Genomic DNA, 22,256 nt, shown 5'->3' on the forward strand with positions numbered 1-22,256 from the left:
ACCTGACTGCAGAAAAAGAAGTAAACGTCCCAGTTGAAATTCCACTGCAGGAAATTTCCTGTTCTTACACCGAGACGTATTTTTTCCAAATACGGTGGTAATGTTTAGACGTTACCCCCTTTCTGGCTTGTATCAGGGTTGGAATAACTCTATCTGGGATCTCTTTTCGGGCTAGAATTTGACGCTCAACCTCCATGCATCTAAACGTAGCCACGGTAAGTCTTGATACACGAACGGCACCTGTTGGAGAAGGTCCTCGCGAAGAGGTAGAGGCCACGGGTCCTCTAGGAGCATCTACAGTAGATCCACGTACCAGGCCCTTCTTGGCCAGTCCGGAGCAATGAGAATTGCATGAACCTTTTCCCTTTTTATTATTTTGAGAATCTTTGGGATCAATGGGAGTGGTGGAAACATGTACACCATCTGGTAGACCCATGGAGTCACCAAAGCGTCCACTTCCACTGCTTGTGGGTCCCTCGACCTGGAACAATACCGCTTGAGCTTCTTGTTGAGATGAGAGGCCAGCATGTCGATTTGTGGAATTCCCCACCGACGTGTCAAGCACCCGAACACCTCCGGGTGAAGGCCCCACTCTCCTGGGTGGAAGTCGTGTCTGCTGAGGAAGTCGGCTTCCCAGTTGTCATGAAGATCGCGGACAACGACACAGCGTGCCTTTCTGCCCAGAGGAGAATCCTTGTTACCTCTGATATTGCTGCTCTGGTCTTCGTTCCGCCCTGTCGGTTTATGTACATTACTGCCGTCACATTGTCCGAATGAACCTGAATGGCTTGATCTTGAAGATGCGATGCCTGTAGAAGGGCGTTGTATATGGCCCTTCGTTCCAGAATGTTGATTGGAAGAATGGCTTCCTGACTTAACCATCTTCCTTGGAACGGTTCCCCCTGGGTGACTGCTCCCCAACCTCTGAGGCTTGCATCTGTGGTAAGCAGAATCCAATTTTGAATCCCGAACCTCCGGCCAGGTGAGAAGTCTGAAGCCACCACAGAAGAGAAATCCTGGCTTTTGGTGACAGACGGATCCTATGGGGCATGTGAAGATCCAGACCATTTGTCCAACAGATCCAGCTGGAAGGGCCTTGCGTGAAACTTTCCGTACTGCAGTGCCTCGTAAGCTGCCACCATTTTCCCCAGAAGGTGAATGCATAGATGCACCGATATCTGGGATTGTCTTAGAACACTCTAAGGGTGTCCTGCTTCTAAGCAGACTATTTCTCGCTGGATCAGGTTCACAGAGAGTCCGATTTTCTGTGATGAGCAGTCCTCTTCACATAGATTTTCAGAGCCCTTACAACATCGAAGGACTTTGATGAAACTGAGGAGCCAGTAGCAACTGGCACCACAGTAGGTTGGTTGATATGAAATGCCGACACAACCTTCGGAAGGACTGCAGACGTGTCCGGAGCTCAGCTCCATCTTCATGGAAAATCAAGTAGGGGCTCTTACAAGAAAAAGCCACCCAACTCCGAGACACGTCTAGCAGAAGCTAAGGCCAACAAAGTGACCGCCTTCGACGAACCTCGTGGTCCTACGGTAGAGGTTCGAACCAATTCGATTGGAAGAACTGTAACACCACGTTAAGATCCCAGGGCGCTGTAGGTGGCACAAAGGGAGGCTGGATGTGCAGAACCCCTTTCAAGAAAGTCTGAACCTCAGGGAGCGAAGCCAATTGTTTCTGGAAGAAAATGGATAGGGCCGAAATATGGACCTTTACGGATCCCAACCTCAGGCCCATATCCACACCTGCTTGCAGGAAGAGGAGATACCGTCCCAGTTGAAACTCCACCATAGGAAACTTCTTGGACTCACACCAAGATACATTTTTTTCCCCCAAATACGATGGTAATGTTTAGACGTTACTCCTTTCCTAGCCTGTACCAGGGTAAACAACCTTGTTCGGAATGCCCTTCCGAGCTAATATCTGGTGTTCAACCTCCATGCCGTCAAATGTAGCCGCGGTAAGTCTTGATAAGCTAACGGCCCCTGCTGCAGCAGGTCCTCCAGAAGAGGAAGAGGCCTCGGCTCTTCCAGTAGTAGATCCAGAAGATCTGAAGAACCAAGCCCTTCTTGGCCAGTCTGGAACAATGAGGATTGCCTGAACTCTTGTTCTCCTTATGAGGGCGCCACGGCTTGTGGGTCCCTTGACCTGGAACAATACCTCTGAAGCTTCTTGTTGAGATGAGAGGCCATCATGTCTATTTGAGGTACACTCCACAGATCTGTTACCTCCGTGAACACCTCCGGATGGAGATCCCACTCTCCTGGATGGAGATCGTGTCTGCTGAGGAAGTCTGCTCCCGGAATGAAGGAAGTCTACTCCCGGAATGAAGATTGCTGACAGCGCCAACGTGTGCTTTTCTGGCCAGAGGATTATTCTTGTTACCTCTGACACTGCAGCTCTGCTCTTTGTTCCACCCTGTCGGTGTAGGCCACCGTCGTTACATTGTTCGACTGCACTTGAATGGCTCGATCTCGCAGAAGATGTGCCGCTTGGAGAAGACCGCTGTAGACGGCTCTTAGTTCCATAATGTTTATTGGAAGGCTGGATTCCAGGCTTGACCACCTTCCTTGGAGGGTTTCCCCCTGAGTGACTGCACCCTAGCCCCGGAGACTTGCATCCGTGGTTAGAAGGATCCAGTCCTGAATCCCGAACCTGCGGCCCCCCAGAAGGTGAGGAAGTTGCAGCCACCAGAGGAGTGAAATCCTGGCCTTTAGCGACAGATGTATTCTCAGGTGCGTGTGTAGATGAGATCCCAACCACTTGTTCAGGAGATCCAGTTGGAAGGACTGAGCATGAAACCTTCCATACTGTAGAGCCTCGTAAGAGGCCACCATCTTCCCCAGAAGGCGAATGCACTGATGAACCGATACCCAGGATGGCTTCAGGACGTCCCGGACCATTGTTTGAATCACCAACGCTTTCTCCTCTGGCAGAAACACCCACTGCACTTCCGTGTCGAGGATCATTCCCAGAAAATACAACCTCCTTGTCGGCTCCAAATGTGATTTTGGAAGGATCAGCATCCAACCATGTTCCCTGAGCAGATGAGTCGTGAGAACAATGGACTGCAACGTCGTCTCCCTGGACGATGCCTTTATCAGCAGATCGTCCAGGTATGGGATTATGTTCACCCCTTTCTGCGGAGGAGAACCATCATCTCTGCCATCACCTTTGTGAACAACCTCGGTGCTGTGGAGAGGCCAAATGGCAGTGCCTGAAATTGATAGTGACTGTCTGACAGTGCAAATCTGAGATGAGCCTGATGTGGCAGCCAAATCGGAATGTGGAGGTACGCATCCTTGATATCCAGGGATACCAGAAACTCTCCCTCCTCCAGACCTGAAATCACTGCTCTGAGAGACTCCATTTTGAATTTGAACACCCTCAAGTAAGGGTTCAACGATTTCAAGTTCAAAATTGGTCTGACTGAACCATCCGGTTTCGGTACCGCGAAAAGGTTTGAATAATAACCCTTGTTTTGCATATGAGGTGGAACTGGGACAATGACCTGTGACTTTTCCAATTTTAGGATGGCTTCCTGTAGGATAGCCCTGTCTGTCAGCAAAGCTGGCAAGCCTGATTTGGAGAATCGTGAGGACGGAGTTCTTGAAACTTCAGTCTGTACCCCTGAGACACAATATCCTGTACCCAGGGATCCAGGCCGGACGACACCCAGATGTGTCTGAAACGTCTGAGCCTCAACACCCACCAGTCCGTCCTCCAGGCCTTGCGGTCCACCGTCATGCTGAGGATTTTGAGGAACCAGAAGCAGGCCTCTGGTCCTGGGAGCCTGCGGGTGCAGGCTTTTTGGATTTTGCACGACCACCTCTAAAGAAAGTGGTAGGAGGCTTGGACTTTTTTGCCTTAGCGGTCCAAAAGGACTGCGGCACATCTGAAGAAAATGGTTTCTTCATAGAAGGTGTAGCAGAGGGAATAGAGCCTGACCTGTGTAGGGTAGGTTCTCCACACTTCTCCTGGATTCCGCTTCCGCAGACCATTGGCGTAGCCAGAGTTCCCTGCGGGCTGAGACCGACATGGAAGATATCCACGCAGTCAGCGTACCCAGGTCCTTCATGGATTCCACGATGAACCCCATAGTATCCTGTATGTTAGGTAAAAACAATTCAATGTCACTTCTATCCATTGTATCCAAATCCTCTAGTAATGTGCCTGACCACTTTACTATGGCTTTAGAAATCCATGCACAGGCAATAGTGGGCCTTAACGCCACTCCTGAAGCAGTGTAAATGGATTTGAGCGTAGTGTCAAGCTTACGATCAGCCGGTTCTTTTAACGCGGTAGATCCAGGGACAGGTAAAACCACCATTTTAGACAGTCTGGAGACAGACACGTCAACAACGGGTGGGTTTTCCCAATTTTTCCTATCCTCCTCAGGGAAGGGAAAAGCAACCAGAACCCTTTTTGGGATCTGGAATTTTTTCTCCGGGTTTTCCCAGGATTTTTCAAATATAGCGTTTAATTCAGCGATCCGGGAACCTTGACAGGCTTGCTGACCAGTGCAGGATATAGGTGCTGGCTCAGGGCGCCCCTCACAGCACTGCACTATGTACTGCTGAGCCCCGGAGCGCAGTTAGTACTGCGATCCCTACCCTGTTGCCGCCATCATCACACCGGCTCCCTGCTTGCCAGGGGGTCCGGTGACTCACTCACCACCGAAGTCTTCTGGCTCTGTAAGGGGGTGGCGGCATGATGCGGGAGTGAGCGGTCACCTGGAGCGGCTAACGATCAGCACCCGCAGGAGCTCAGTGTCCTATCAGCTGAGATAGTGGCTCAGACCCCGCAGGGCTGACACTACTCCCTCCTTTAGTCCCACGAAGCAGGGAGGCTGTTGCAAGCAGCCTCCCTATGCATAAATTAACTCTTAGAAAAAAACAAAAAACTAAAGAATCTCTAGGAGCTCCCCTAGCTGTGACCAGCTCCTCCGGGCACATTTTCTAAACTAAGTCTGGTAGGAGGGGGATAGAGGTAGGAGCCAGCCCACATTCTCAAACTCTTAAAGTCCCAGTGGCTCCTAGTGGACTCGTCTATACCCCATGGTACTAATGTGGACCCCAGCATCCTCTAGGACATAAGAGAAAAGAGATTGATGTTGAAAATACTGGTATAAACAGACACAATGGAAGGGAACTCAATAGCTAAATCGGGTGCCCATTAAGTTTGATGTGCCCAAAAGCACCGGGTTTAGCCGTGTAAAGCCCTACACAAACTACAGATCTGGCTGCAAAGCGAAAAGTTTGTTTGGGTGCAAAAACAGGACTTTTTCACAAATGGCAGAACAAGTGAATAGCTGCCAGTGGGCACCCAAACAATTACTGAATCGCCTCTAATATACTGTAATTTAATACGGTATGCATTTTAGAACAGAACCTTTACCCTGAAAGAGCGACAAATATAGAATGCAAATCAGACTTTCATAAATTGTGTTTCAATACCTACAGATCCTGTTTCATTTTTTCCTTCCTCCCTCTCAGTTTCCCTACACAGAGTTCACTGACCACTGTACAACCAAAAGTGTTTCTAGTAAGTATAATCACCACCCAATCATACAGACCACCCAGCCCCCCTTCTATGCAAAAGCAGCTGGTTATATAAACAAATTATATCCACAATACATGGCTAGGCATTGCTATTACGTTAAGTAAAAAAAAATACATAATTAAACAAAGTATACAAAAAACACATTTATTACAACACCCAAAAGGTGGTTCTAGTAGGTATAACCACCACCAAAGCATATGGACGACCCAACTCCCCTTCTATGCAAAAATGGGGATTTATATTCTTACCTATTAAACCGTTCTTCAAGGGAACACAGGTATAACACTGGATATAGGCTGGTGAGCTGGAGCCTGGGCTGCTGGGAAAATTTATTAAGACTCCCTCTCCCAGCGGGATCAGTACCTAAAACCGGCGGCCGGGATCCCGACAGTCAGTATCCCGACATTGGGATCCCGGCTATGGGTATGCTAGCAGTGGGGCAAGCGCTAGCAAGCCCCTTGCAGGCTCGCTGTGGGCACCTTGGCTCGCCACAGGATTTATTCTCCCTCTATGGGTGTCGTAGACACCCATAGGAGGAGATAAGCCTGTGGCGCTGGGATTCAGGCGTCGGTATTGCCCCGGTAATTGGGATTCTGGCGTCGGCACTGTGACGTCCGGGATCCAGACTAGCGGTATGATAACCGCTTCCCCTCCCAGCCACAGGCATCCAGCTAAGTTAACAAGTTTAAAGGCAAGGAGCAAGAGGAAGGAAAAGGAAGACCGGCACACACACTGTTCAAAACACACCTTGGATGTGAAAAGAAGAACCGGTAACCGTGCAAAACCCCCACAAGACAGGTGCTTCAGTGTGGGTGCCCTATATTCATTATTGATTAGAAGAAAATGATTCAACAGGTAAGAACATAAATCTCCTTTTCTTCTTCAGCCACAAGGAACACAGTTATAACAATGGGATGTACCAAAGCTATCCTCCTTAGGGAGTTGACGCACCTGAGCTGCGCTAAGAACCCAATGCCCAAAGGTCACATCCACGGAGGCAAAGTTGTTAAAGGAATAGAACCTGATGAAAGTATGACCATGTGGATACTTTACATAGCTGCTCCACAGAGGCACCACGTCACGCTGTCCAAGAAGTCCCCACTGACCTAATGGAATAAGCTGTTACCAAGGCAGGGATAGGCAAGTCCGACACAGTATAACCTTGGCGGACAAACTGAGCCACCTGGTCAAAATCAGCTTAGCAGCAGGCCTGCCCCGTATGTGAAAGACGAGAGAATACACATTATGGAGAGCTCTTGTCTTGTCCACATAAATCCAGAGAGCCCATACGAGATCAAAGTAGGCCTCCACCAGCAAAGAATCTGGTAGGGGTGCCCACAATCTCCTGGTTGATGTGAAATCTGGAAACTATCTTAGGGAAGGAGCTTAATTATGTCCTGAGAATAGCCCGGTCCAAAAGTGAGCAACAAGACAAGGCGCTCAAGTCATACATTCTACGGGCTGATGCAATGGCGAGGAGCAAAACTGTTTTCCATGTAAGCCAGCGGATGTCTACTTTCTCCAAGGGCTCAAAAGGGGGATCACCTGGAGAGCCTGAATAAAAAAAGGTAAGTTCCATGGAGCTACCGTGGGAACAAACAGAGATCACACATGGAGGGCACCCTGGTTAAGTCTATACATCAGGCAACATCATAATCTGGCGGTGGAGTAGAACAGAAATGGCTGAAACCTAAACATTTAACGAAGAAAGGTGGTGTCCAAAATCCAAACACGTCTGCAAGAAAGACAGGGCTAGTGAGAGGCAGAACGATCTGGGGTTGAAAACTCGAGATGAACACCAGCTAAAGTAGGTCCTCCAAATCCATTGATAAAACTTGGCAGCAGATGGCTTCTGGGCTTTATGCACGGTAAAAATGACCGATCGTGAGAACCTTTTAGCTCTCAAGACGGATGTCTCAAGAGTCACTCCATCAAAGTGAGACGGGCCAGATCCAGATGGAAACACGTACCCTGAGAATGAAGATCCAGACATAAAGGAAGATGCAGTGGAGTGGCAATGGAGACGCCTAAAGATCCATGTATCAATGCAGTCACAGCTACTCTGGGGCCACTAGGATCACTGTGCTTCCCCCCAACTTCAACTTGTGCAGAAACACGGAATCAGTGCAATTGGAGGGAAGATGCACATGGGGGGAAAGTCCATCAAATCATTAGTGTATCCACCAGGAGAGCTTCGGGATCCCTGGTGGGAGAGCAGTATATCGGCAGCTTGTGCTGAGATGACATCATGTCTAGCTGAAAGACATTCGGGTGTAGGGCCCACTCGCCTGAGTGAACATCCTCGTGGCTTAGGAAGTCCACCTCCCAATTTTGGACACCAGGAACGTAGATTACCGACAGAGCTGAAAGATGATGCACTGCCCACTGAAGAATGCAACTCACCTCCTTCAAGGTGCAATGATTGGAAGTGCTGCCATGATTGTTAATGTAGGTGATGGCTGCGGTGTTGTTGGACTGCATCTGGACTCGTCAACCCTGGAGGAGTGGCAGTAAGTCAAAGAGCTCCATAATATTGATTGGTAGCCAGCTCTCCTGAACCGACCTATTGCACCCCACCCCGAAGATTTGCATTGGTGGTGAGCGGGACTTAGTCCTGGATCCAAAAGGGGTGGCCCATGGCCAGGTGAGACTAGTAGAGACATCAGAAGAGGGAGTGACGGACCTCTCTCAAGAAAATGATCGTCTTGTGACCGGAGCTACAGATAGGACTTGTTCCAGCACTTCAGAATCTACATTTGCAGAGGACGGGAGTGAAGCTGGGCATACACCACCATGTCGAAGGTGGAATCTAGAGTGCCCAAGATCTACATGCAAGAGTGTATTGACACTCCACGGTGACTTATAAATGTGCAAATTTCGTTCTAGAAGTACCGAAGCCTGTCCAAGGGAAGGAACACCGGCTGGACCCTGGAAACCAGTAAGGCTTCCAAATGTGGCACCTCCTCAGACAGAGTCAAGGTGGATATTCGCCAGTTGATGATCCACCCATGAAACGGATTTGACAGCTGAAGACATCCAGTAACTGGGTCAGGAGAAATAGGTCGTCCAGATAAGGCAGGATTCAGACTCTGAGTTGAAGATGTGCTGTCATGACCAGCATGACTTACGTGAAAATACGAGGAGCCGTGGAAAGTCCAAATGGCAATGCCTGAAACCGGAAGTGTTCCTTCCGTACAGCTAACCTGAGGAAGCTCTGATGACTGACCTGGATGGGAATATTCAAATAGGATTACTGGATATCTAAGGATGCCATGAAATCCCCTGGTACCAAAGCCGGAATGATGTATCAAAGTGACTCCATACAGAACTATGAAACATGAAGGTACCTGTCCAACGACTTCAGGTTGAGGACGGGCCTTAACGAGCCTTTCCGGAATCTAAACCAGGAAGAGGTTGATATAGAAGCCCGTGCCTCTGAGATGGGCGAATTAGGAGGATAATCTTGGAGGCCAGAAGCGAGTGGATGGACTCCCACAAATCTTCTACTTTCACTAGATTTACTGGAAGGCCTGTTGAAAAGTACTGGGCAGGAAGATTCTTCCGAAAGGTTAGGGAGTAGCCATCCATGCACTGGAGAAAAGCGGAAACCGGCCTCCCACACTGGGATTTTCCCAGGGTGAGGTACATAAAGTCACTTGGCATGCTTGCCAGCTCGCTTAGTGGGAGTGTGTCTGGAAGATCAGGTCTGTTAACCCCTCGATGTGGAGCTCTTGGAAAAAGACTGTCTCTCATTCACCTGAGGATGAGGGAGCAAAAATTAGACACTGGAGACCTGGGGCTGCCGCCAAAGGAAGAAGAGCGGTCTTGGATGCCACTACTGTAGCCACTATCTTGTCTAATTCAGGACCAAAAAGGACTTTCCACGGAAACGGAATAGCCTTAACGGCCTTCTTAGAGTGCATCGGCGTGCCAGGTACAAAGTGAGAGGGCTCTCCTGGCTTCCATAGCAGAAGCAGACATTTTAGAGGTTAGGATACATGGGTCAATTACTGCATCGCCAAGATAGGAGCCTGCCTTCCTAATATGCTCAACTAGAGACAATAACTCCACACTGCGGGTACCAGAACAGAGACAGACCTCCAAGGCACCTGCCCAGCTTCCAATGGCCTTAGCCACCCAAACAGACGCGTGGGCCGGGCATGCAATAGCATCCGCATTAGAATAAAGTGCCTTGAGGAAGATCTCTAGCTTCCTATCCGTCAAATCCTTAAGGGATGCAGAATTAGGTAAAGGGTAGTAGAGTTCAATAGCTGGGTAATGCGAGCATCTACCAGAGGCGGGGACTCCCATTTGGCCCTGTCCACTGAGAACAGGTAAAAGGCAATGTGCTTTGTTATCTGCAATGTGCTTTGTTATCTGGAAGCATGTTAGGAGGCCCTCAAGGATAGCAGAAGGAAATTCAGCGGCTTTCTTCTTCTGACACTTAAACAGCGCGGCACTAGACTTCAAGGTCTGCTTTGAATCTGTGATTAACAGTGTATATTTAACTGCCTTGATCAGGGCCTCCACATCCACCTGAGGTACAGACTCCTTCAGGATAGAGGAGGTCTCAACATCCGAGGTAATGGAAACATTATCCTTGTGACCTGAGGAAACTTTCAAGTCATAACCAGTCAAGGGCATAAAGCTATCTCGCCTGGCAGGCTGGCTCTTGGATGGGTGTTCCCTGTCTAGCATCTGCTGGAACGATGCTGACAGCTGCGCCAACCCCTGCACTAACTGAGTGAAGGACTGCAACGATGGTGGTTCCATGGCAGATGGCTGTGGGTCATCCGAAGCAGGTAAACTCTGGTAGCATGGCCCGCGCCTGTAGGTAGACTAGCACAGAGGTGGGCCTGGGGGTTGCAAGCTGATTAACCGCAACATTATCAATGAGACTACGGAAACCCATGCCAGTTCTTGACTGGAAGCTGTGGCCGAAACAACTTCCCGCTGCCTAGCTACGAAACACCAGACAGACAATCGTGGTCCTGAACCTGAGGAGAAAGCACTTCAGCACAGGTCCTAAAGTTACACAACACAGGTGCGCCCACCTCCCTGGGTGCTTTACTCTTGGAAGACATGTAAAGGTGCATACATACGGTGATATTTTAGCTATGTTCGATTTTGACTATGCGAAATGGACTATGCAATATTGACTGTGTGTGTTGGTATTTGTACTATGGTATTTTCTGAATGATTTTTTCATAGAACCCGGTTTCTATGAAAAAATCATTAAAAAAAAAATCATTCAGAAAATACCATGTTTCTGTATAAACGTGTATTGTACTTATGAAACATACTACTGTACCATAATTTTAATTTTGGTTTTATTAAAATTCTTGTCCTTCGGGTCACGCTGGTTTGATTTTCATTTTAAATTACAGTATAATTGTGCGCCCTCTGAATACTGTACCTTCAACCTATGTTCATCTCCCACTAGCAGGGAGATTTTTCACAAGGTGCTGCCTTAACTTTAATACAGCGCGATTAAAGGGTATTGTTGTTCTATATATATATATATATATATATATATATATATCTCTATCTATCTGTGTGTACACACCTTTAATGCAATTCCAAGAATGCCCTTACAGATAAAAGTTATTGAACCGAGTTGTGCAATTAAGGGCTAGTGCACTGAATGTTAGAGCACCACAAATAAATTAATAAGTGGGCTATGCAGACATTGAGGTCTATCAATGCTAATAAATAAATAAACTTGAGCATGAATACCCACAGAGTTACCAGAGCGGCCACTGCTTGTGGGTCTCGTGACCTGGAACAGTACCTCCGAAGCTTCTCGTTGAGGCGAGAGGCCATCATGTCTATCTGAGGTACACCCCATCGGCTTGTTACCTCTGTGAACACCTCTGGGAGGAGGCCCCATTCTCCTAGATGGAGATCGTGTCTGCTGAGGAAGTCTGCTCCCCAGTTGTCCAGTCCCGGAATGAAGATTGCTGACAGCACCCGTGGATGCTTCTCTGCCCAGAGGAGGATTATTGTCACCTCTGACATTGCAGCCCTGCTCTTCGTTCCACCCTGCCTGTTTATGTAGGACACCGCTGTGACGTTGTCCAACTGAACCTGAGCGGCTTGATCTCGCAGAAGATGTGCCGCTTGTAGAAGGTCGTTGTACACGGCCTTCAGATACAGAATGTTTATTGGAAGAAGAGATTCCTGAACTGACCGCTTTCCTTGGAAATTTTCACCCCGACCGTCTGCATCCCAACCCCTGAGACTTGCATCCGTGGTTAGATGAATCCAATTCTGAATCCCGAACCTGCAGCCCTCGAGCAGGTGAGAAGTTTGCAGCCACCAGAGGAGTGAAATTCTGGCTTTCGGCAACAGGCGTATCCGCTGGTGCATGTGAAGATGAGATCCTGACCATAAGACCAGGAGATCCAGTGGGAAAAGACCATGCAAGGAATCTTCCGTACTGTGGAGCCTCTTAGGAGGCAACCATCTTGCCCAGAAGGCGAATGCACTGATGAACAGATACCTGGGCTGGCATCAGGACATCCCGGACCATTGATTGGATCATCAACGCTTCCTTCACAGGTAGAAACACCCTCTGCACTTCTGTGTCAAGAATCATCCCCAGGAAGGAACTCCTCCATATCGGCTTCAATTGCGAAATTGAAAGCTTCAGGATCCACCCAAGATCCCGGGACAGTTGATTTGAGGGAGCAACACTTTGTAACAACATCTCCCTGGTGGATGTTAAGGTCGCCCAGATATGGAATTATGTCCACTCCTGGTTTGTATAGCGGGAGTATAAAGGCAGCCATTGCCCTGGTGAACACCCCCGATGTTGCGTTGAAGCCAAGTTCAGCGTTTGGAACTGGAAGTGACATAGTTATAGTGCAACCTTAGATAGGCCTAGAGAGGCGGCCAGATTGGAATGTGAAGTACGCACCCCTGATATCCCGGGATACCAGGAATTACTCTACATCTCAAGCAGAGATCACCACTCCCCGACTCCATCCTGAATTGATCACCCACCAGTAGAGAATCAATGACCCCAGGTTTGAATAGTAACCCCTTTTACGTAAATGAGGTGGAACTGGAAAAATGACATATGTTTGACAAATGTTATGATAGCTTCCAGTAGTAGTGCACTTTCTGCCTGAGAAGCTAGTAAGCCTGATTTGAATAATCTGTAAGGCGGGAATACTAGAAATTCTAGTCTGCACCCCTGGGCAACCGAACTGTTTCCAAAGGTCTAGGCATGATATCACCCAGATGTGCTACTAAATCTCTTTAGTTTCGCTCCCACCTCCTGATCCCCAAGCAGTGTGGTCCACCGACAAACCAAAGGGTTTGAAAAAGGCCGAATTTGAAATCCGTCCCTGAGAACCTGGCGGCGCAGGTTTTCTGGATTTCCCCAACGTCCTCTAAAGGAAGTGGAGGAATATGTGGAATCATGTTCGAAGGAATTGCAGTGCAGGTGTAGGATAACATTTCCTGGCCTGTGCAGCTACGGAAGGAAGACATACTGACTTACCCGCAGTTGACATGGATAATCACGTATCCCATGCGTCCCAACAGGGTCTTACCTGTGATGGGCGGACCTGTCATACCTTACTCGGATTCTGTATCCGCAGTCCATTGGTGTAGCCACCGTCCCCTGCGTGTCAAAACTGCCAGAGCAGTGGTCCCTGCGTTATGCAAGTCAATCTCCTTCATGGCGTCTAGCCGTGAAGCCTGTAGAATCCTGTATGTGACATAGAAACAAGTACAAGTCACTTCTATACATACTGTAGAATCTAAATAATCAAGTAAGGAGCCTGACCACGTTACAATAGCCCCAGAAATGTACGCAAAAGTGGGTCTCCGAGTCACACCTGCAGAAGAGTACATTATTAGAGATTAATCTCAATAGGTGATCAGCCTTTATGGAGGTTGTACCAGGGACAGGTAAGACAACCATATTTGATATATTTTAAAGTACACCTTATGGAGGCCACCCCAGGGGGATCTGCCACTGAAGCCTGAGATGTGTACAGTTTTGAGCATGATATAGACTCCCCAGGAGAAGATACACATTCTGCAGTACAGGACAAAGTCCCTTAAACATGGTAAAGTGGATTACACATACACAGGAAAATGTCAACACAGTTTCCCCCCCTTTAGAGAGTCACAGAGCACAAGAAGCCAACCACAGCGCGCCATTATAGGCTTTTAGAAAGATAAAAACCCCGCTGACAGGGTAGCTAGTACATATCACTCCCCCTTGTTTATAACACCTTTTACCTCAGTGTAGTTATGTGGAGGACAGCGTTTCCTGTCAGCGGGTGTCTGCAGGGAGAAAATGGCGCTGGTTAGTGCTGGATCTGCTCTGAGGAGAAGCTCCGCACCCTGTAATGGCGCATCTTCCCGCACTTAGAGATTATACTGGCCTGAGGTCATTTTTGCAGCAAACAGTGGGTTAGACCTTGAAAGCTATGTGTGACCAGTGTAGGGTATCGCGCTGGCTCTGGTCGCCCCTCACAGCGCCGTACACAGTGTGCCGCTGAGCCTTCCGGAGCGCAGCCTGTCAGAGCTGCGCTCCCACCCTTGTGCCGCCATTCTCGCCGGGGACCCGCTTACCGGGGCTCCGGTGCCAGATTCACCGCTCTTCTTTCTTCTGGCTCTGTTACGGGGTGGCGGCATGCTGAGGGAGTGAGCGGTCGCCTCGGGCGGCTAACGATTATCGCCCTCAGGAGCTCAGTGTCCTGTCAGCGGAGATAATGGCCATTAACCTCTCTGGGTTGGACACTACTCCCCCCTAAGTCCCACGAAGCAGGGAGGCTGTTGCAAGCAACCTGCCTGTAAAATAACAAACTCTAGAAAACAATAAAACTAAGAAAACAATAAAACTAAGAAAACTCCTAGGAGCTCCTCTTGCTGTGACCGGCTCCTCCGGGTACATTTTCTAAACTGAGTCTGGTAGGAGGGGCATAGAGGGAGGAGCCAGCCCACACAGTTAAACTCTTAAAGTGCCAGTGGCTCCCAAAGGACCCGTCTATACCCCATGGTACTAAATGGAACCCCAGCATCCTCTAGGACATAAGAGAAATAAAAGTGAAAATAAAATAAAATAAAAAAAACTATGAAGAAGCTGCTTAAAAGCAGCCCTTCTTGGTGATGCACCAAACTGAAACTGAATGCCTGTGTCTAGGAACAGGGTATAAGAGAGCCTGTGCTGCTGGGAAAGAAATCTTAACTGTTTGGTGCCCAGCCTCCAAGTCATTAGCCTATACCCAGTGTCATCTGTGTTCTCTCTACGGCTGAAGAAGAAAGCAGCTGGTTATATAGACAAAGGGGTATATGCAATAGCGGGCGAAATCGCGGCAATTATCGCCGTTTTTTCAATTCGACCAAATTCGCCAGGTGAATTCCGGAAGGTGGCTTCCGGAATTCACCATATGCAATGAAAAACGGATTCGCCAGGGTCGCGGGCGAAAATCGGCCGATTTGGCGGATTTTGCCGCGATTTTTAAAAACGGGAAAAAACGGGGAAAAACCCGAAAAAAAAATGGCGTGGGGTCCCCCCTCCAAAGCATAACCAGCCTCGGGCTCATCGAGCTGGTCCTGGTTCTAAAAATGCAGGGGAAAAATCGGGCAGGGATCCCCCGTATTTTTAAAACCAGCACCGGGCTCTGCGCCTGATGCTGGTGCCAAAAATACGGGGGACAAAACGAGTAGGGGTCCCCCGTATTTTAAACACCAGCATCGGGCTCCACTAGCTGGACAGATAATGCCACAGCCGGGGGTCACTTTTATGCCGTGCCCTGCGGCCGTGGCATCAAATATCCAACTAGTCACCCCTGGCCGGGGTACCCTGGGGGAGTGGGGACCCCTTCAATCAAGGGGTCCCCCCCCCCCAGCCACCCAAGGGCCAGGGGTGAAGCCCGAGGCTGTCCCCCCCCCCATCCAATGGGCTGCGGATGGGGGGGCTGATAGCCTTTGTGATAAAAAAAAAAGATATTGTTTTTTCCATTAGTACTACAAGTCCCAGCAAGCCTCCCCCGCAAGCTGGTACTTGGAGAACCACAAGTACCAGCATGCGGGAGAAAAACGGGCCCGCTGGTACCTGTAGTACTACTGGGAAAAAAATACCCAAATAAAAACAGGACACACACACCTTGATAGTAAAACTTTATTTCATACGCCGACACACACATACTTACCTGTGTTGACACGCCGACTGCAACGATCTCCGACGATCCGAGGGTACCTGTCAAAAAATTATACTCACCTTCCAGCGTCCGTCCAGAGGTCCAGGTCCAGAGGTAAATCCACGTACTTTGTAAAATAAAAAAACGATCACCGAGCCATACCGGACTAGAAAGGGGTCCAATGTTTTCACATTACACTCCTTTCTCCCGAATGCCGGGACATCACGTGACTCCTGTCACTGATGTCCCTTCAGCCAATCAGGAAGCGCTACTGCCGTGGCGCTCACCTGATTGGCTGGACGCCGTCTGTACTCTGACAGCGCCTCGCAAAGCCGCTCCATTACTTTCAATGGTGGGAACTTAGCGGCTAGCGGTGGGGTCACCCGCCGGTCAGCCGCTGACCGGCGGGTGACCTCACCGCTAGCCGTTAAGTTCCCACCATTGAATATAATGGAGGGAGCTGTGCGATGCGCTGTCACAGCGAGCAGCCAATCAGGTGAGCGCAACGAAGTTGCGCTTCCTGATTGGCTTAGAGACCTGTCAGTGACAACTGTCACTGACAGATCTTAATCGTGGAAAGGTGTCCCATGTGTCAGCATGGGACACCTTTCAGTCCGTTTTTGGTGCGGGTAAATGCGTTTTCTTTTTTTGCCAAGTCCGTGGATTTATCTCTGGAGCCTGGTTAAGGTGAGTATATTGAACTTTGCTTTTCAGGTACCCCGGGATTCTACATGGAGAAGAGGACCGATGTCGGCGTGTGAACATAGGTAAGTATGTGTGTGTCGGCAGTGTCTAATAAAGTTTTACTGTCGACGGTGTCTGTGTCCTGTTTTTATTTGGGTATTTTTTTTCCATTAGAACTACAGGTACCAGCGGGCCCGTTTTTCTCCCGCATGCTGGTACTTGTGGTTCTCCAAGTACCAGCTTGCGGGGGAGGCTTGCTGGGACTTGTAGTACTAATGGAAAAAACAATATCTTTTTTTTGAACACAAAGGCTATCAGCCCCCCCATCCGCAGCCCATTGGATGGGGGGGGGACAGCCTCGGGCTTCACCCCTGGCCCTTGGGTGGCTGGGGGGGGGGGACCCCTTGATTGAAGGGGTCCCCACTCCCCCAGGGTACCCCGGCCAGGGGTGACTAGTTGGATATTTGATGCCACGGCCGCAGGGCACGGCATAAAAGTGACCCCCGGCTGTGGCATTATCTGTCCAGCTAGTGGAGCCCGATGCTGGTGTTTAAAATACGGGGGACCCCTACTCGTTTTGTCCCCCGTATTTTTGGCACCAGCATCAGGCGCAGAGCCCGGTGCTGGTTTTAAAAATACGGGGGATCCCCTGTCAATTTTTTCCCCGCATTTTTAGAACCAGGACCAGCTCAATGAGCCCGAGGCTGGTTATGCTTTGGAGGGGGGACCCCACGCCATTTTTTTTTCTGATTTTACCGTTCCAGCAATAAAAAAAATAAAAATAAAAAAAATAATATTTTAAAAAATATATAAATAATATTTGTGCCTCCCCCCAAAAAAAAAAAAAAAACCTAATCCCTTCTAATATAAATAGATCTGCTATTCCCAAAAAAAAAAACACAAAAAAATCCATGTTTAAATTTTTTTTATTTGTTTTCACCCTCCAAAGTGTGGCGGATTGAAAATCGCGAATTTGCTGTCTAAAAGCACTGCAGGCGAATTTCCAAACTTGAATTGAATATGCTGGAGGCGAATTGCAGCATCTGTACCATTGCAGAAAAGGCGAATGCGGAAAAAGGCGAATTGAGAAAAGGCGAATTTTGACGGCCCGTTTTTTTGCGAAAAAGTACTGCACTGCATAGGCGAATTGATTTTTGGAGGCGAAAACGTCCCGGAATTCGCCTTTTTCTGCAATTCGCCCGCTATTGCATATACCCCAAAATCTTTCCACAATACACAGCTATGTATTTCTATAATCTGTGGCCCTATTGTGATCACTGAAAACTCGCACAACATCTGCTATCCTTACATATTACAATACAAAGTACATTATCCCAGGAATAGTATTAGTGTTTATAGCTTGCACATATTGCAGTGCTGAGATATAAAGTCTGCAGACAAGAGCTCGCTATCATGGTGGATATAAAATAATCTTGGATGACAAAGGCTTTTTAGTATTACACATAGTAGTTGAGTAGATGTATTAAACAGACCATAAGCAGAGACCAACCTTTACCTGTGCAATGATAGCACTTTTCTGTCCTGCAGTTACTTTCAACGTTTGCTGTCCCTGTGCAGTGGCTCCGGCACTGCCCTGAGCTGCCACGTTTGTGGTGGCTTGTTTCCCAGATGTCTGTGGGGATGGCTGTCCAACTAAAAATGTGCCCTGTCAAACATCAAAACATGTATGCTAGATCAGACATAGATAGATGCAGCTGTAAATACAAATGTTAGGTTTCGTCTTGTATTTCTCAAATAATTATTAAGTGATGATTATCCCTGTTACAGGGTTTTACCTAGTGGCAACCTGTGCATTCAAGTCTACTTGTGGAGCTCACAGCTAAGTACAATTCCATTTGCTTTCTCTACACCAAAATCACTCAGGGCCTGATTCAGAGGAAGTAGTAAAGCAAACAGCAAGTATCTGTGCACCTGGATAAACCATGTTGTACTGCAAGGGATGCATGTACATTTTATATTTGCATACTGGTTGATTTTGCATGTACTGTAGCCTATAAATGCTGGACAGCTTTAGATTTACACTGCAATTAGATCGGCGTTTGGACACACGCCTCCTAAATCTCAATCTGTCTACACGTTACATATCATCCCCCCCTGCAGTGCAACATGGGTTTCCCCAGGTGCACAGTTATTTGCTCCTTTTTCCTTTACTCCCACCTCAGAATCAAGCCCTTTATCTCCTCCGAGAGTTTTCTGCACAATGTAAAAGGCTGTGTGCTGCCTTCTCACATTACAATAGCTTGAGACATGGCGAAGAGCTGGCACTCCCAACACCCTAAATCATCATGACCATGCAAAACAGCATATATTTCACTTTGACAGGAACAAGTACGCATAGAGGATTTAAGGAAATGTCCCTTTAATACTTTGTGCCAGCGAGTATGTACGCACCTGTGGAGTCTGTTTCAGAATATAGGATGTGTAGGTGAGGTGTTGGGGCAGCCCAGTAGTAGTACTTGCTGCACTAGAGCTCCCACTTGTGGACACTCCTGATTGGAGATCTGAAATAAATGATCAGAATTATTCACTACTGTGTACACAATATACAAATAGCAGGTGTAAAGGACACCTTACATCCATAATCGCACAACATGATTATATGAGGGTGGAGACAGAAATTCCTACTGAACTAAATTATATATACATATATATATATATATATATATATATATATATATATATATATACACACACACACACACACACACACACACACACACTTGTGCTCATAAGTTTACATACCTCAGCAGAATTTGTGATTTTCTGGCCATTTGTCAGAGAATATGAATGATAACTCACAAACTTTTCTTTCACTCATGGTTAGTGATTGGGCGAAGCCATTTATTATCAAACAACTGTGTTTACTCTTTTTAAATCATAATGACAACACACACATACATGCATACATACATGTACATACATACACAAACACATAGGCATAGACCGGCACTCCACTAATATAAGCCTTAAACAGTACTTAGCTGGTTGCCTTCACTGGGGAGAGACAGGTAGGAAAATACGTGCGGCACGCCACACTGATAGAAACGGATATAATTCAGCAGTAATGTTTAACGTTTCAATACAATTTATTATGCATTTTCATCAGGATATAAGATATATCCTGATGAAAATGCATAATAAACTGCATTGAAACGTTGAACATTACTGCCGAGTTATATCCGTTTCTATCAGCGTGCCGCACATATTTTCCTACCTATACACATACATACATATACACATAGATGGAGCTATGCTAATTATGGCTCCATCTGTGCGCGCATTGCCGCATCTGGGGCGGGTGCACGCACCCCATTCACCTTAATGGGAGCATCTCTGTGCACACTTATAGCGCGGCAACCCGCTGGGAGTAGACTTACCATTGTTAACTCTTTCTGCGAGGTACATTGGGTTCCACAGGGAAAACATCAGGGTGTAGAGTGGCCCTTGATCCAGAGGCACCAACAGGCTAAAGCTTTAGCTGTCCCAGGAAGCATTGGGGCCTCCTCTAAAACCCCACCTCCATGCACTGAGAGCTCGGTTTCGTTAATCAGTCCAATGCAGGAGCAGGCAAGAGAGAAGGCAGATGTTACTCACACAGAACCACATACTCACGACAGGAGAAAGCACCAGCGGCTAATGTCATACAACCAAAAGAAGCTAGGTGCGTCAGGGTGGGAGCCCTGTGGAACCAATGTACCGCGCAGAAAGAGTTAACAGTGGTAAGTCTACCATAACTCTCCTTTTCTGCAGCAGGTTATATTGGTTTCCACAGGGAAAACATCAGGGATGTCCTAAAGCAGTTCCTCAAGGGAGGGGACGCGCCTTAGCGGATGTGAGAATCCGGTGTCCAAAGGAAGCATCCTGGGATGCGAAGGTATCAAAGGCATAGAAACTAAGAAACGTGTTCACAGAGGACCACGTAGCCGCCTTACACAATTGTTCTGCGGACGCGCCACGGCGGGCCGCCCAAAAAGGTCCAACAGACCGAGTAGAATGGGCTTTAATAGCAGAAGGAGCTGGGAGTCCAGCCTGAGCAGAAGCTTGTGCAATCACCATTCTAATCCATCTGGTCAAGTTTTGCTTATTTGCGGGCCAGCCATGTTTGTGGAAACCAAACAGGACAAAAAGGACATCTGACCTCCTGACAGAGGCTGTCCTCTCCACATAGATACAGAGAGTCCTAACCACATCCAAAGAACATTCTTTGGGAGACAAGTCCGAAGAGATAAAGGCTGTAACCACAATCTCTTGGTTAAGGTGAAAAGATGACACCACCTTTGGTAAATAACCTAGTTGAGTTCGTAGAACCACCCGGTCACAGTGAAATATCAGAAAGGGTGGACTACAGGACAAAGCACCTAAGTCTGACACCCGTCTCGCAGAAGCAATAGCCAGCAAGAACAGGACCTTGGCCGTAAGCCATTTAAGATCCACCGATTCAAGAGGTTCATTTGGAGACTCTTGCAGGGCATGCAGTACAACAAGCCACATGGAGCCACAGGAGAGACATAGGATGGGCTGAATCCGCAGGACACCGTGTGTGAATGTATGAACGTCAGGTATAGACAATTATTCTCTGAATCCATACTGACCAGGCAGATATGTGAACCTTGAGGGAGGCCAAACGAAGACCTAAGTCCAGGCCTCTTTGTAGAAAAGCCAGAATTCTGAAGTTCTGAATCTGTATGCATCATAATTCTTATCAGCACAACAGGTAAGAATTCCAGACCCTGTAATAAATCCGGCAAAGGACGGTTTGCGGGCCTTCAACATAGTTTGAATAACTGCCTCCGAAAATCCTTTGGCCCTCTGGAGTGATGCTTCAAGAGCCACGCTGTCAAAGCCAGTCTGGCCAGCAAGGGCCCTGTACGAGGTCTGGTCGCTGAGGAAGTAGAAGGGGACGCTCTGTCAACAGACCGTGCAAGTCTGAGAACCATTGCCGTCTGGCCCACGCTGGAGCGACTAGAAGTAGTATTCTTCCTTGCTGCTTGAACTTCCGTAGGACCCTGGGCAGAAGCGATACTGGAGGGAACACACAGATCAGCCGAAAGTTCTATGGATCCGCCAGTGCGTCCACAAATGCTGCTTGAGGATCACTGGTCCGAGATCCGAAGATCAGAACCTTGTGATTGTGTCGAGAGGCCATGAGGTCTACCTCCAGTAGGCCCCACCTGTCCACTAGGCGTTGAAAGACTTCTGGATGAAGACTCCATTCTCCGGCGTGCATGTCCTGGCGACTGAGAAAGTCCACTTCCCAGTTCAGGACGCCCGGAATGAATACTGCCGATATGGCTGGCAGATCACGTTCTGCCCAACAAAGGATTTTTGACACTTACAACCTTGCCATGCGGCTTCGAGTGCTGCCTTGATGGTTTATTTGATCCCGTTGTCTGACCGTATTTAAACAGGCCTGTTCTGTACCAGAGGCAGGGCAAGAGGTAGTACATTGAACACTGCCCTCAACTCCAGAATATTTATTGAAAGCAATGAATCCTCCTTGGTCCAATGACCTTGAAAAGAGTGTTGCTCCAACACCGCTTCCCAACCCCTCAGACTGGTATCCGTAGTCAGAAGGACCCAGAAGGGATGGCCCCTGCTCAATTGCTGGTCCTGGAGCCACCAGGTCAGCGACAGACAAACCTCCAGAGTAAAAGATATCATTCCAGATCTGATCCGATGAGGCAGGCCGTCCCACTTGGAAAGGATTATCCTTTGTGTTGGGCGGGAATGAAATTGAGCGTACTCTACCATGTCAACGGTCGACAACATCAGGCCGACGAAGGAAGCATCTTATCCTGTCCTGAAGCTTCA

General features: G+C 48.1%; 1 protein-coding gene across 6 annotated transcripts in view; it reads right to left on the reverse strand.

The window, feature by feature from the left end:
• YEATS2 (YEATS domain containing 2) overlaps positions 1–22,256 on the reverse strand; it is a 300,282-nt gene that overhangs the window by 68,473 nt on the left and 209,553 nt on the right. For 5 of the 6 annotated variants that reach the window (XM_063915696.1, XM_063915693.1, XM_063915691.1 and 2 more), the window contains 2 exons: positions 18,837–18,946; positions 17,935–18,090 (listed from right to left, as the gene is read on the reverse strand). In XM_063915696.1, the coding sequence (XP_063771766.1) occupies positions 17,935–18,090; positions 18,837–18,946 (266 nt within the window). The remainder of the gene's footprint in view (positions 1–17,934; positions 18,091–18,836; positions 18,947–22,256) is intronic. The other variant, XM_063915695.1, reaches the window with a different exon arrangement.

The sequence above is a fragment of the Pseudophryne corroboree genome, chromosome 4, assembly GCF_028390025.1.
Source record: "Pseudophryne corroboree isolate aPseCor3 chromosome 4, aPseCor3.hap2, whole genome shotgun sequence".
Taxonomy (NCBI): domain Eukaryota; kingdom Metazoa; phylum Chordata; class Amphibia; order Anura; family Myobatrachidae; genus Pseudophryne; species Pseudophryne corroboree.